We start from the raw sequence: 16,837 nt of genomic DNA, 5'->3' as shown, positions 1-16,837 counted from the left end.
TTAATCGACCATGTATCATTAAATACACTGCATGTATATCAAACAGCAAAATCCTACAAAGCTTAGCTGGTCAACAGTGTCGACAGTCTGTTGGGTTCAGGAGCCCCACTGATGCTAGCCAATACCAGAAATTCAAAATAAATGAATTTAAGCTTCTCAAACGGTTTTCAGTAGAAAAGTATACTTTAATTTAGCAAATTTGGTACTGGTTAAATACTTAATTATATAAAATAAAATATAAATATATATATATACTTATATAAAGACAAAACTATACTTTGTAATAAGCCAGGACAAGCCAGAATGTTGATCTTACACATGTGAACTGTATGTGTATATTTCAATTATTCATTTTTCATAATCAATCAGGTGATCCCAGATTTCTCTAGTATTTAAGTTTACTTAATTATATATAAGTATATAATAAGTAGTGAGATTCGATTTTACAGAGTACATGACAGGGAGTTTTTGGATTGGCTCCTTTTGGGTTTGCTGGATTTACTACTAAAAAGAGGAATATCAAAGTTTGAGGTAATGAATATTAGGCCAAAGTTAAAGTTTTTTTATTAGATTTTTATGGTGTGGAAATTGTGTGTGGATGAAGAATGTGAGGCTGGGAACTGGGATAATGTTTTGTAGGAGGTATCTTTATACCAGGAAGAGCAGTAGTAGTTTCCACTGTGCGACGGCTGAGCCGGCAAGAACCACAGGGCTTGCTTTATGATCTTCATTCCTGCAGGAAGACTCTCCATATCCAGCTCCTGCTGCTTTTCTGAACCCCATCTTATTTTCATATCACCTAAAGTACACTCGAGTGGAAACACGTGACCTGCAGTGATCTCCTGGAGTTTGTGCTGGTACCCTGGGGAAAAGAGTAGAGCTTATAGAGTTTATAGAGAACCACACAGCACAATAAAACCTGTATGAAACAAATATAAAAACCTAGTTTATTTAGCTATTTGTTCTTAAACTATTAAACAGCTTCTTCAGCCTTACAGCAGATTTTATATTAACATGGTGCCGAAATAGCCTCCTTATGTTTCAGTTCATATTAAAGGAAACGTTTAAAATAGGTAAATCATTACCACATTAAAGAGTTTACAGGTTTCTGACAGAAGCAAATGTCTATCTAGTGAGATTCCTTCTGCAGCTTCCATATGGAAACAATCTCCATCCTTACATTTAAAATCACATTAAAACAATGATAAGAATCAATTTGGTTAATGCAATTCCCAAAATGGGATAACTAACTGCACAGCACTATAGGGTTTATAAACCAAAAGAAGTATTAAATCATTTATTTATTCTTTAATTCTCGGTGAGAACTGAAAAAGAGTGGAACAGGTAAACACTGATATTTCTAATAAAATCTGCTGTGAGCTTCTTTTATAAGGAATGCACAGACAAGACTTTGAAAGATTCATTTTAAAAGTGTTTTGGTTGCTCTGTATATAGTGGCAGAATTCACTTGAATCCACTTTCAATTTTCCTGCATGGTTTTGAAGATACATTTTAAAAGCAGAGCAAATATTTTGCTCATGAATATCTCTGAGAACACAGGAGTTAAAAGTTTGGTGCTGTCTTGATAGATCACTGGATAGGACAGACAGTATTTAAATAACAAGAGCTGTTTTATAAAATGTTCTAAATTGGCACTTGCAACATGTTGTGGGATTACGATAATAAAATGTAAAATGTGTATAAAATAAAATTCTAATTTGCCATTTCAGAATCTCTGGAATTCTTATATGTATACACAAAAGTAACTATGACCATATTTAATTTTCTTTTTTTCTGCATTTTCTTACAAACACCTGACCCTAATTTCACCTTCAAACTAACTGCTTATCCTAAAGTTCCACATACATTTGTCACAATATTTTTCACAGTAAATATTTTGTCACAAATATATAATATTGGATAATTTTCCCCAATAAATAAATTACCAAGTATAATATTTATTTTTGTCTCATTTGTTTCTCTGGTTTCTCTTAATGTTATCTTTTCTCTTAATGTACTTTTAGGATGTGTGTGACAATCTGATTATGTTTTAGGTCATATACAGAAATATAGAAAATGTATCTGCTCTGTATTCATCAATGACAAATATTATTACACTGCTCATGTGTTTCATGTGTCGGCAACCCGGTTTAATTTTCAATAATAAATTATAACTATGATCAGGCAATAGGCATAATGAGTGCATAACTTTGATTGTTTCTTTTCTTACCCTGAGTATGAAAAGTATGAGTATGCATTAGGCATTGTCCTGGTATATCGCAAAATTAAAGGAATGGGGACAGCTGTCCAAATGCCCCCAAAATTGATGCAGTGATGCATGTCTGCCCCCGACATGACTGATACAGTGGGCAGAACTGTCAGCACTGCATCAATTTCGGTTGTGACTCTAAAACCACAAGACCCATAACATCTTGGAGAAGCTCTCGGCTTTGCAGCGGAGAATGGATAATATCGAGAACCATGATGTACAAAGAGAGTAAAAGTGTTTTATATAAATATAAAATAAGTAAATAATGAATACAAAACACAACAAGATTAAAACAATCATCTTTATTGTCTTTATTTTCTTAAACAGGATATTTTCTCCCAGAACAAATAAAGATAATAAAATGTTCCCAAAAAGTTTAATTGTACTCATGTATTAAATACAATTATTTCTCAATTTTCTTACTGCTTTTGTGTCCCCCAAGGTTCATTCTTACAAACTGCACAAGCGGAATTTAAGTAAACCCCATTTCATGTAATCTGTGCTGTGTTCATGTAGTCTGTGCTGTGTTCATGTAGTCTGTGCTGTGTTCATGTAATCTGTGCTGTGTTCATGTAATCTGTGCTGTGTTCATGTAATCTGTGCTGTGTTCATGTAATCTGTGCTGTGTTCATGTAATCTGTGCTGTGTTCATGTAGTCTGTGCTGTGTTCATGTAGTCTGTGCTGTGTTCATGTAATCTGTGCTGTGTTCATGTAATCTGTGCTGTGTTCATGTAGTCTGTGCTGTGTTCATGTAATCTGTGCTGTGTTCATGTAATCTGTGCTGTGTTCATGTTGTCTGTGCTGTGTTCATGTAATCTGTGCTGTGTTCATGTAGTCTGTGCTGTGTTCATGTAATCTGTGCTGTGTTCATGTAGTCTGTGCTGTGTTCATGTAATCTGTGCTGTGTTCATGTAGTCTGTGCTGTGTTCATGTAATCTGTGCTGTGTTCATGTAGTCTGTGCTGTGTTCATGTAATCTGTGCTGTGTTCATGTAATCTGTGATGTGTTCATGTAATCTGTGCTGTGTTCATGTTGTCTGTGCTGTGTTCATGTTGTCTGTGCTGTGTTCATGTAATCTGTGCTGTGTTCATGTTGTCTGTGCTGTGTTCATGTAGTCTGTGCTGTGTTCATGTAGTCTGTGCTGTGTTCATGTAATCTGTGCTGTGTTCTTCTTCACTTGTTCAACTTTTGAATCGGACAGTTCTTAGCGCCTGACTCTCTGGCTGAAACTATATTCTGATTGGCTCAACGAGAGTACATTATAATATGCAGCCGATGGATTGGCAGGCGTGAGAAATACCATGTGTGGCGTGTGAACTCGCTGAGGTGCGTGTGTCACACGCTCAAAGTGTGAGACTTGAGAACACTGGAGTTTATAGTTCTATAGAATAAAGCAGCAAATATTGCTGATAGGGATATTACAGTTTTTGTGTGTGAGTGAAGAGTGGTCGGGGGGTTCAGTTTAGTTCTGTGTGAGTGTGTAGGGTGTGTAGTGGATGGGGGGGGGTCAGAGAGAAGAGTCCGTGTGAGGGATGGGTGGGGTCGTCCAAAATGCTGATGGCTTTGCGGATGCAGCGTGTGGAGTAGATCTCAGTGATGGAGGGGAGAGAGACTCTTGTGAAAGGGTCTTACCATCCGAGATGATGCAGTTCCCAAACCAGACGCTAATGCAGATGCTCAAGATGTTTTCTACAGAACACTGAGGACCTTTGTGTTCTTCACAAACTTCACAGCAGAGCTGTTGATGTTCATTTTTCAACCTGAAATAAAAACATCAGATTCACTTGTAGCGACTGCATTTACACAATGTGATAAAATTAATATTAATTAACATAAAACATTTAGCCGATATTATTAATAACAGTCTCTCATGGGTTCCAATATTGGATTCACATTGATTAACATGACTTAAACGTGAATAAAAATGTATAAAAGACATCAATAATAAATATAGCAATAAATACTAATCCGATTATGCTCAAACATACACATAACATAACATGATGGCTTTACTGAGAGTATTCACTACTTGTCTAATAGATAATAGATAAATATTGTACATATAGTGTCTCCCATTCTTTTATATTTTATATTTATTTTCTGTACTTCCTGTAAATTTTGAGAAGGAGGGTAACTTAATTTCATTTCTCTTTATGTGCTGCACATATGCAGTGTTGACAATAAAACTACTTGTCAAAAAAAAAGTTACTAGCCTGAAAGGCAAATAATAACTGAAATATATTGCCTTTCTTTAATGAGAGGACCAGCTTGAGAGGCATATAGTAACTCATATATCTCTTTTATTTAATGAGAGGACCAGCTTGAGAGGCATATAGTAACTGTAACATAGCCAAATATATTTATTTAGATAGTGAGAAGCACACTAAGTAACATACTTTAAGCAGAAAAGCGTGAATAGTTAAGAGCTTGCTAAATAAACAGCTAACTAGGTAGTATCTTTTCTGACATTATTCAGTAAATGAGTCCCAACGCTAACTAGCAAAAAAGCTAGCATTAGCTATTAACCTGAGCAAAAGGTAGCTATCATTTAGCTAAGTTAAGTCTCAGCTTTTGCAGTAGTAATTATATATCCCATTCCATATTCCATATATCATCTTTCTGAAATGATTATTGTTTTTACTTAGATTAGATGTGGATATCGACACTAATGTTACAGTTGACAAACAACAGAGCAAATCCAAGATTATAATTATTATTTCTAGAGCCTTTTAGCTACATTCTATTACCATACTGGTCACATAAATCTCCAATGGAAAGTTTACAAAAAATATATATATTTTTAAACTTACCTACTCCGGAGTGCGGAGGGGTCATCCAATTCAGCTACTCTGCTGTATTGTGATTGGCTGGGAAGTCCTTGAAGCGCTGCCTATCACATGATCTCCAGGGCATGATTTAATTGGCTGGTTGTTGGTTCGAATAAAGACTGAATCAATTGCTCATCCTGTGCTCATCCAAAATAATTCAATGCTAGAAATTCAAATGCTTTTAAATGTCTAAAATTTGAGTGTTTTACTTCTATACTGTTCTTCCTGCAAAAGGTGGATCTACTAATCTTTGATGTAATTTTGCTGTTGGGGTGCCCAAATTTATGCACTTAAATAACAATTTCACCCTTACTGTAAATCTTATAAACTTTATTTCACTTGTTAAATATCACTATGTTCATCTGCTGTATGATATATTTAACTGAATTTGCTGATCCGGACAACCATCATTTTAAGGAAAATCATAAAAATTATTAGGGGTGCCCAAACTTTTTCATACCACTGTACAATTGTGTCTTTAGCCCTTTCTGGACAGGTTTAGTTTCTCCGGGGGTCCTAGGGTAACTATTGCAGGTCCTCTGTGATTTTATTCCCGTCCAGATTGACCATGTATATGTTTTTCTCAAACATCCCCTGAGAAAATTACAGGCAGAATTATCTATTTTTTTAATGAATTCTGTGGTCCTCCGGTAATTTTAGTCTTGTCCGGGAGCACAGTGTGAAATATTTTTCACAGGCGACCCCCTGAGAAACTAATCCCATCTGAATAGGGCTTTTGAAAGGAAGTACACTTCTCAAAATTCCCTGTTAAGAAAATAAAAAGTTTGAGTTTCTCCAGCTGTCTCTGTCTGGTTCTGGTTCTTATTTGGCTCGCTTGGGAGACTTTTTTATATACTTCTCTCAGCGTGTCTCTCCACAACCATGCAACAACCAATCAGAATTTTTACTGAATTTCCCAGGAGCAAATCAGCACTCTGAAGGCAGATGCTAAAGATTTGAGGGCTAATTAAACAAAACTTTCTCAGCTGCGTGATCATGGCGAGTGGAGCACCTTGTTGATTTAAAAAAGAAAGGGATAAAAATGTACTGCATGTTGGAGCTAGATAATATTAATATATCGAAACCGAACCGATACCGTGGCCATACAATATCGTTGCATCCCGAGTGGCCACCATTATTTTCCAGCACTTCCTTAACTCTCTTGGGCATGGAGTTCACCAGAGCTGCACAGGTTGCCACTGGAATCCTCTTGCACCTCTGCATGACATCACTTCAGTTCAGTGTTCCACACAATCGTTCCCCAACAGCTCATTCACAAACTGGACAGTCAGGGGCTGAGCACTTCACTGTGCAACTGGCTCTTAGACATCCTGACCAGACGACCACAGGCAGTGCGGGTTGGCAGCAACACATCCAGCATCACCACACTGAACAAAGGGGCTCCCCACAGATGTGTGCTGAGCCCCCTTCTGTTTACTCTGCTGACCAATGACTGCACACCAGCACACAGCTCCAACCTCTTCGTCAAGTTTTTGGATGACACAAAGTCATGTGGATGACACGTTGTCAGCAACAATGAAAAGACACTACAGGAGCGAGGTGAGCACGTCACAGAGGACCTCTCCTGAAGCACCAACTCAGCATCACTTATACAGCTCCTGCCTCACACAAAAAAGCCCTCCACCTGGCAAAAGATCCCTCCCACCCAGCACACAGCTTCTTCAGCCTGCTGCCATCAGGAAATTTAGCCATTTTCAGTTACTTTTAATCCCAGTGGTTTAGACATTAATGGCTGTGTATTGAGTTATTTTGAGCTAAAATTTACGCTGTTCTACAAGCTGTGCGTTGACTACTATATCTAGTATAGTATAATGTAATATTTACAAAAATAATTACATTCATATGCTTTTTTTTCTTTGATGGCTTTATTATTATTATTATTATTATTATTTTATTTTAGTTTTTTAGCCCGCCACCACCCCCCCTCTTCGGAGGACTAAAAATACTTTATTATTTATTACTTGTTAAACCCCTCCTACATCCCACCACCCAACTCTTCCAACATCACCACAAAAAAAAAAGAGAGAGAGAGAGAAAAAAGCATAGAGGAAAAATAAAAAACAAATAAATAAATAATACCAATATATACATAGGCATATACAAACACACATATATATACACATACAACTCAATTCTAGTATTTTTTATCAACAATGGGTCATGGAATGTACTTTTAATAAGGGCAAGAAACTGCAACCACACCATCATGTTGCAGAGGCAGATTGGAACAACCCGGAGGACCTACACCATCCACAGCCCACTGCCGAGTGGGACTGGTCACCCATATCGTACGATGGAGCTACTCAATTGATCTTTTGAGGTGGTAGACATTCTTTCCAGACTAATGTGGTCTAAAAGTAAATTTCTATAATGGGAGATACGTAATTCATTTTTTGATTTCCACTTCATGAGAATAATTTTCTTAGCTATGTATAAGACAGTAAGAACTATGTGTCTCTCTCTCGTTATGGCCCTCTTTATCGCCATCGTCATCATCACCGCCATCTCCGCCTGCATCACCTTCATCACCGCCGTAGTCTTCATCACCATTGCCTTTGTCTCTGCCTACATCACCGCCTTCATCTTCATCGCCGCCATCTTCTCGCCTGCATATTCATTGCTTTCACCTTCTTCGCTCTCATCAACGCCATGCTGAACATCATCTCGTCCTCATCGTGGCCATCTTCACCTTAATCGTCTCCGCCTCCTTCTCTGTCTGCATCGCCTTCATCGTCGCTGCCATAGTTATCGTTGTGGCTATCATCGTCATTGTAGTAGCCATCTTCATCCTCATCATTGCCGCAATCTCTGCCTACATCACCATCATCGGCGCGATCTTCTCGCCTACGTCTTCATCTTCATCTTCTTCGTCTTCATCGCCATCGTCTTGGGCATCACCTTGCCCTCGCTATAGCCATCTTAGCCACCATAGTCATCATCGCCACCATCTCTGCCTGCATCACCTTCATCATCTCTGCCACAGTTGTCATGGCCATCCTCATTGTCGCCGTCTCTGTCCATGTCATCGCCATCATCATCGCTGCAATCTTCTCGCCTTCGTCGCCATCGTCTTGGGCATCATCTTGCCCTCACTTTGGCCATCTTCACCACCATCGGCATCATTGCCACCATCTCTGCCTATGTCATCGCCATCATTGCCGCAACTTCATAGCTTTCACTTTCACCGCCCGCATAATCGCCACCATCTGGGACATAATCTCGCCCTTTTCATTCCATTCTTTCGTTGCCGTCATAACAATCACCCTCACCATACTAACCTTCGTCACCATCGTCGTCACCGCCACCATCGTCTTCGCCTCCTTACCCATCTTCGCTACACCAGTCTGTCTGTCCTCCCTGCCCATCCTCCGTCATCCCGACGCCAGTCCGTCTGTCCTCCCTGCCCATCCTCCATCATCCCAACACCATTCCGTCTGTCCTCCCTGCCCGTCCTCCCTGCCCATCCTCCATCATCCCAACGCCAGTCCATCTGTCCTCCCTGCCCATCCCCATCATCCCAACGCCAGTCCGTCTGCCCTCCCTGCCCATCCTCCATCCTCCCAACGCCAGTCCGTCTGTCCTCCCTGCCCACCCCCATCTTCCCAACACCAGTCCGTCTGTCCTCCCTGCCCATCCCCCATCATCCCAACGCCAGTCCGTCTGCCCTCCCTGCCCATCCTCCATCCTCCCAAAGCCAGTCCGTCTGTCCTCCCTGCCCACCCCCATCTTCCCAACGCCAGTCCGTCTGTCCTCCCTGCCCATCCCCCATCATCCCAACGCCAGTCCGTCTGCCCTCCCTGCCCATCCTCCATCCTCCCAACGCCAGTCCGTCTGTCCTCCCTGCCCATCCCCCATCTTCCCAACGCCAGTCCGTCTGTCCTCCCTGCCCATCCTCCCAACATTGGTCCCGAGGCCCACCCTCCCCTTTTTCCAGTGCAACCCGTGATTTCCGCCCGGCCCGCTGGCGGGCTGTGGCTCCGCCTCCTTGCAATCTCGTAGGGCGTTGCTCGGGCGTGGCCATTCATTTTCTCTCTCCCATTCCTCGGTCTGTCTGTCCTCCCTTCTCTTTTTCCATCTCCCGTTGCTGCCATCTTCCCACTCCTTCTTCCCACTCCATCGCCTCAGTCTTCCCACTCCGTCTTCCCACTCCGTCTTCCCACTCCGTTGCCCCGTCTTCCCACTTCGTCTTCCCACTCCATCGCTTCTGTTGGACCGTCAGGTGCACCCCTTCTACCTTACCCGGTCGCTCCTGCTACGCATGTGGGTCGGTGGCTGCTTTTGGGGCCTTTAAACTACATGTACAACATGTGCATCATTCCATTAAGTCGCTCAACACTACCTTTCCACTTCAACCGATTTCTGCCTCCAAGGACCTCACCCTTCATGCTGTCATTCCAGTAAATTCCTATACTCGAATAGGCTGGCAGCACCTTCAAACACCTTACTTAATTATTCCCTACCTTTCTTTCGTTTGACAAGGGCGTGGGTCAATACTAGCAAAGTGGAGTTATGTATTATAACTAAGTTTTGGGAGTGATCCACGCCCTCACTCCTCCCACTTCCTTCCTTATTTAAACCGTCACTTCCTCTCAACCTGCTCATTGAACAAACCTCGCACCCACCTCCTCCCCATCTTCCTCCTTCTTTAATTTTATTCTCTTCTCGTGTTTCTCTTCATGTGAGGGGGGGCTTTGGCTTCACGCTTTACAGCGAAGGTGCCCCGAACTCCACCCCAATACCCTCTTTTCTTCTTCTCTGCCCAGTCAAGGGCGTGGGTCAATACTAGCAAATTCCATATTTTAAAATAAGATCTTCAAATGAAATAAAAGTCCCGTCATGAATAACATGTTCTAAATTTTGTATACCTTTCTCTTGGCATTCTAAAAAAATCAGTACTGTTTTTTTTCTTCATATATCTGGGTTGTTCCAAAGGGGGGTCATTTTACATGGGATTAGTGAGGACTCAGCTATCTTTAAAAATCTTAAAACATACTGTAGTCTATTGGCCAAAAAATTGTAAAAAAAAAAAATTGTAAGTTCTAGACCGCCACAGCATTTTGGCTTTTGTAAAGTCTTCAAACTTATTCTCGGTGTTTTACTTCTCCATAAGAATTTAGAAATGTTTGAGTCTAATGACTTAAACCAAGAAACAGAAGGTTTATTAGGGATCAGTGAAAACAGATAATTGATTTTAGGTATAGGTAGAGAATTCCAACGTGTAGGATCGTCCTCTATTGATCTTAGTAGAGGAATATGATTCAGTTGTATCAAGTCTGATAGCCTGGGAGAAAAATGTATACCTAGATATCTTATATTACCCGACTGTAGTGAGGTAGTGATCGAGCTCTGAAATGTACAATTCAGAGGCAAAACTGTTGATTTGCTCCAATTAATGGAGTAATCTGATACCGATGAGAACTTATCTATAAGTGTAATTACCTTTATGAGAGAAGTTTGTGAGTCCCCTTAGGAAAAGTAAAACATCATCAGCACACACTGCCGTCACCACCCTGTACCCTCACACACTGCCCTCACCACCCTGTACCCTCACACACTTCCCTCAACAACCCATGTACCCTATCACGCTGCCCTGTGTGTTAATGTATTGTTATAAGTGCAGACAGTATAGCTTACCTGTGATGAATGAGGAGAGGGTGAGTATCAGACACTGGAGGGAGACGCTGTGAATCATCTCCTCTAATTTTCAGCAGATCCGTTTTCAGCAGTTTACAGTCTGCTTGATAGGGTTTTTGCAGGGATTTGTCAAAACTCAGGTCTGGAAAATATAATGCCAAATGTCAAACCAAAGGAAAATATGCTAAAAAAAAAAACCACCCCGTGCCATACTGCAGCTTCCAGTCGCTCCTTCCTCCACTCAGCAGGAGGGAAGTGACACTTTAGCAACAGCAGGGGTGGAGGAGGAACAGGAAACCCAGAGGACTTTCCCAGCAGTTAAAGACCTGTTTGTCTGTTCATCTGAAACCTGCTAACCTAGATTCTCTCACACCACATCCAACACCCATCCCCCCCCCCCCATCTAACAACAGGCTACAACACGTGTGATCATATGCTGACTGCTGCAGCGTGTGCATAAACTATCACTCACCCCATTTATCCACAGCATGACATAACAAGCACCACATAATAGATAATTACATAACTACTTCACTCCATATCCAGTTCTTAAACTGAATAAACTGCTAAAATATTTCTTCTCCCTTTTTTTCTTTTATAAAAGTTTAATTTGGCCTTAAAATCTAACAATGCTTACAGTTACAAATACCAGCAACTAAAACACTGTGGGTGAAAGTTATTGTATAGGTCAGCCTGGAGATCGGGGTTCTGTTTGTGAAAACTGTGGAGAAAGCTGCTGAAACACTGAAACAGCTGCTGAACACCCCATGAAAGTTCATTATCCTGTCTAACCTGCCCCATTCATAAAGTGTTGTCTGCTTGCTAAAGAGGTCAGGAGGTTTGGTAAAGTGGTCTCGGGTAGTAATAGCTAAACGAGGCTTCATAAACCAGGGGTTTTTCCAGCCCAAAGCTTACCAAAAGATTCATTACCTCACTGAGTCCTTCTCACAAGTGACTCCTGCTGTACAAAGGGTTATACAACAGACTGTAGTATTGTAAGGACAAGTGGTCAGGAGGTTACGGAGAGAGGTGATACAGAGACGTAAAAACAGTCTGGAACCAGTGACGAACGAAGCACCCAAACCCAAAAACAAAAATGAAACAAAACGAAATATACAATATTTACACACTATTTACACACTGTACACTGGTAGGAGTTAAAGGTGGGTTGGCAGCTACCACCAAAATGCTAAATAAACAGCTCAATAATCTTCCGTCGGCATACCAGCCACGCTTAACCAGTGTGTGACCCCCCAATAGTGTACCTGCCTGCCCTTTAATACTTTTAGCCCACCCCCGGCTAAGCCAACAAGCAATTAACTAGTGGGCAGGTGGGTAAGACAACTATACATGATAGTCATTATACAATATTTACAGATAATAAGACATAAACGTAAACACTTGGACGTCCAGGTAAGTATTGATAATAACTGTACAATGTTAATGCATTATTTTCCATGTTTTCTTTTTCACAGGTACCCCAGGCTCCCCTGCCCCAGGACACCCCATGGTCTCTACCCAGACCATTTCTACAGGAGCCAGGTAAGTACTGTGTTAATGTGTGTTCATAATGTGCTTAATAAAATGTACATGGGAGTTCTTGGTAGATGGTGATGTGCTCAGGGGCCTGACATCATCACACAGACTAAATGAATTCTGATCCAGACTATCCTCAAATGTCTGTGTAAAAAATATTTATTTTTGTATTTCTGTCTCAATGAATATTATAGTGTCTGTTATATCATTATATAAATATAATTAGTTAAGCGTTGTGATTGTGAACATAGTGAAAATCAGAGGTGGAAAGTAATGAATTACATTTACTCAAGTTACTGTAATTGAGTCGATTTTATGAGTAGTTTTTAAAATAGGTAATTTTACTTTTACTCAAGTAAATTTTGATACAAGTAATTTACTTTGCTACATTGAAAAACACCTAAATGCTGAGTAAAAAATAAAATGCTGGGAAAAAAACAATTGTCTGAGTAATAAAAAATAATAATTGGCACAGATGCTCACGTGTGGAATAACGAGGCAATAACTTCCTCATGCAATACAAAATGTGTCCCGCCGGACATAGCTGCCAGCTTTCAAAACTAAAAATACTCCCAATACCGCCATGCTTTCGCAGGTTTAATGTTGGAATCAAACATGCGAAAGCATGTGATGGTGAGTATTTTTTATCATTAAACAATCTGCTTAAATGTAAAAAAAACATGTAAATAGCAGTTAAAGCAGAGCAATTGCAAGTTAAAAAATTATAATGAACTGTGAAACTATAAAATGAAAGTTTATAGTCACCTATATGACCATAACCTTTTAACAGTAAAGAAAAAAAATGGATCCTAGAAACCTATACCACTTGTTCTTGAAAATGTTTTAGGGGGTGGTCTGAACAAATACTGCCTGAAAGATCCAAATTATTATGTGGAATAATAGTTCATTAAAAACTATTTCATTTATGATTTGTTTTTACATTTTTACATCAAATAATTAAAAGTAACTTTGTAACTTTTACTCAAAGTACATTTTAAATTTAGTACTTTTACTTTTGAGTACTTACTTTTACTTAAGTAGATTTTTAGATTGGTACTTTTACTTTTACTTTAGTAGAATTCTAGCAAAGTAAAGGTACTTTTACTCAATTACAAATTTTCTGTACTTTTTCCACCTCTGGTGAAAATAAATATATCAATGATGTTCACTGACACCAACGTTTTTGTTTGCTTCATTCAAAAAAGATGAAATGAGACCTTTAAGAAGATCTCTCTTGGGTGTAAATCGTTCCGCAGAACTCACATTAAGGATAACATGCTCTCACTGGCAAGATTGGACTTTCTAATTTCTAAACAGTGCTGTATAGGTTTAGGAGCGGGGCATAAGGGAGAACTGACTGGCCTGAGCAGTAAGCCTATGATAGCAGTGAGATGCAGATGGATGGACGTCACCAGGGCGGCAGAATCATTGATAGACTGATTTGCATCATCTCCTGTAGCACAGTTAAACCTGTGGGCGCTAAAGAGGCGAAAATAACCACAATAAAAGAGTTTTTTAAAGGTTAGAGAAGGTTTATAAAACTTTTTAGCAGGACTGGTATGTTTCACAACTTCACAACACATTTCTGCTATTGTTTAGGGTTGAGTGCCTCTTTAAAGCTCATACAAGAAAAAAGACCACTTTAGCTGACCTGCTGGGGGCTACGCACAGAGAATGCAGGTTCACTCACACGTTAACAGTGTAACTGAAATTTTCTTCTTTGGTCTAGAGCACAAGAATGGACAGAAAATGAATGAATGAATAATGAAGAATAAATGCTGTGTGAACAGAATCATGGGATCTCCTTTCGGGGCCTGCTGACATTTGTGAGCAGACAGTCAGCTTTTTCTCTAAGCTGTGAGCAAGCAGATGCACTAAAAGTCTATGGTATACTTGTAGAATTGTACTGGGTTAGGATATGCTTGAGGTGCTAAAAGCAGCTTGGCAAAAGAGCTGTCCTTACCATGCTGAAGAACTGGTGTCCTGTGTCCTTACTGTACTGTGCATTGACTGTAAGTTGTTTTGAAAAATGTAAACTGCTTGACTGGGGAAGGTAATTCATATTGAGCGGGCGTACTGTGTACATTGCAGGTTGATAAGTGATAGCATCTATTTAATTTATTCTTTTGGACCTCTTCAGGCTATTGTTATTTTAAGACCAGGAGAAGGCTATTGACAGAACTGAACATGAACTACTTATGGAAAGTTGCTAAGCTTCTTTGGGTTTATAGCTATAAATGTTTTTTGTGCCTTTTAAGGTGACTAAAGGAATTAGACAAGAATGCTCCTTGTAAGGCTTTCTCTGTTCAATTGCTATTGCTATTACCTCTGACGTGCAAATTCAGAAAAAAACTGCTCACTGGTTTTAAGATTCCCAAATGCAACAACTCTTTATGTGTATCTGTGTATAAAGAGGAAGAGGAAGATGTGAATGTTTTAACTAAAGAGATGTAGTGAAATGTAATGTTATAGCAGATTTGCACTTTATTTTGGCACTTATTCTGCATGTTAGTGAGAAAAAACAATGCATTTTGTGGACTGCATTTACATTTTTTCACTATAATGTTTGCTTTACAGTTTGGCACTAATTCCTCACCAAACCTCAATGGTATTGTCTCTGTTAAGTCTTTTTTCTACTTTAAATGCTGAGGTTTGCTGGCCTGTTTGCCCACAAAGAGAGACAGTGTTTTAGATTGCACCCTTTTTTTTTTTTTTTTTTTTTTTACAATTTTACAAACTGTTTTTATGAATTTTTATTAAGTTACTTTTACAACCCAATTTTTAACTCTACAATTTTAGATTAGAGCCAAACATTCAAGTGCCACCTGATAACTGTTATCCTTGGCCAAGAAAAGATGACTATTTACATGAGGAACAAAGGACAAAATAAAGATAGTATGCAGACTGTGATGCTGTGCTATCAAAGTCATCTTGGGAATGGTTAGGGCTAGGATAACACTTGATCATTGCTATTATAAAAGCATGAATAATCTGCATGCCTTTATGCTAATGTGGTGCTTTGGGGAGGCACTTTGTCTGATTGATAACATGGAACTGATTAAAGTTCCATGTTCGATCTTCTAATATTCCAATAATTTCTGATGTTTTAGGTTTTTGCCATGGTACTGTTTAAGTACCAGTGTTGTTCAGATATTTAGGGAGGCATTTGAGGCATTTGTATACATATTACATATTGTATTACATATTATTTGTAAATAAATGTAAGAAAACAATGCAGGGATATGTCCCGGACCCCGCCCCGGGCCATCACCATAGACAGTCTGTCTCACAGGATAGTGGAACTCTCATATAAGTACTAATTGTTGTGGCATTATGAGAAAATGTTCAAAAATGAAAATACATTAAATAGCACTGGTGATAGCAAAGTACTCTCTATCTCAGTCACTCCCTTAATTCTGATGGGATTGGCATTATGGCAAATTTATAAAAAGTAAATGTGCTGCAGTATATCTGCAAAGCCTTTTAAAAACACCACTTTCAGTATATATATATATATATATATATATATATATATATATATATATATATATATATATATATATATATATATATGCGTATATGCGTTATATGTATATACGTTGTATATCTACGTTGTATATGTACATTGTATATATATATATACACACAAAATAAAACATTAATATTGTTATGAATCTTTCTGTCATGTGTCTGACCTGTTCTCCTGTTCTGGTGTGGGTGGATGGATGGAGATATGAGTGATGCTCCCAGTTCTGCTCTCACATCAGACTGAACCTCAGCTCTGACTCGCTCACCTTTTCACAGTTGTGGGGTTTCCGACCCACCCATAAATATTTTCCAGTGAAGAAGATGTTGCTGCTCTTTCTTTTAAACGTGGGTGAGGAAGCCTGCGGTTTTGTAATGTATGAAACATCTGCAGAACAGTAGCTGTAGTTATTGTCAGCGCACACTCGAGTGGGGATTGAGAAGGAAGTGGGAGGTGTGGGTATGTCTGTGTGTTAGTGTGTTTTCCGTTACTTAGAATACACACTTATCCAGTACAGTGTTTCTCCACCCTGTTCCCGGTGCCACCCTGCACTGCATGGGGCAATGCTGCCCCTTTCACAGTCAGAACTAGGATTCAGGACAACTGCACTAGTAATCTAGTAAAAGCCTCTCTCTTTAAACCAGGGGGAGATTACTGACAGACCCCACTGGGCACATGGGGCCACAACCACTAGGAGAACCTTAATGAGCTCCAATTACATTACCTGATATTTTACAGACTGTATATGTGTCACTTAACAAGACTTAAGAGCTATAAACCAGGCAATCTATATAGCACAATGTTACAACGCAAAATGGTATTTGTGCTGTAGTCTGACTTTGTAACCAGTGGGCATTTAGTTAGGTCTGGCATACAAGTGTTAAAATTCCCTATGTGCTGCCCTAAAAATTAGAATAATGTGCTAGGTTGAATTTTTCTGCTTACAATAAATTTTAGCTGCCCTGGTCAAACAGTTGATACAGTCTAGCGAGGCTTGGTGGTGAATTTACAACCAAACTTCA

At 39.5% G+C, this 16,837-nt stretch overlaps 1 protein-coding gene across 1 annotated transcript in view; it reads right to left on the bottom strand.

The window, feature by feature from the left end:
• The window catches only part of LOC111196468 (interleukin-1 receptor type 1), a 30,750-nt gene extending 14,503 nt beyond the window's left edge, over positions 1–16,247 (bottom strand). Inside the window, exons 1-3 of the mRNA XM_049485391.1 lie at positions 15,985–16,247; positions 10,754–10,895; positions 655–862 (exon numbers count right to left, since the gene is read on the bottom strand). Of these exons, the coding sequence (XP_049341348.1) occupies positions 655–862; positions 10,754–10,811 (266 nt within the window). The 5' untranslated portion in view covers positions 10,812–10,895; positions 15,985–16,247. The remainder of the gene's footprint in view (positions 1–654; positions 863–10,753; positions 10,896–15,984) is intronic.
• Between the last annotated feature and the right edge of the window lie 590 nt (positions 16,248–16,837).

The sequence above is a fragment of the Astyanax mexicanus genome, chromosome 11 (genome assembly GCF_023375975.1).
Source record: "Astyanax mexicanus isolate ESR-SI-001 chromosome 11, AstMex3_surface, whole genome shotgun sequence".
Taxonomy (NCBI): Eukaryota; Metazoa; Chordata; class Actinopteri; order Characiformes; family Acestrorhamphidae; genus Astyanax; species Astyanax mexicanus.
Note: the sequence above shows the minus strand (reverse complement) of the source record. Positions and strands in the feature narration are given on the sequence as shown.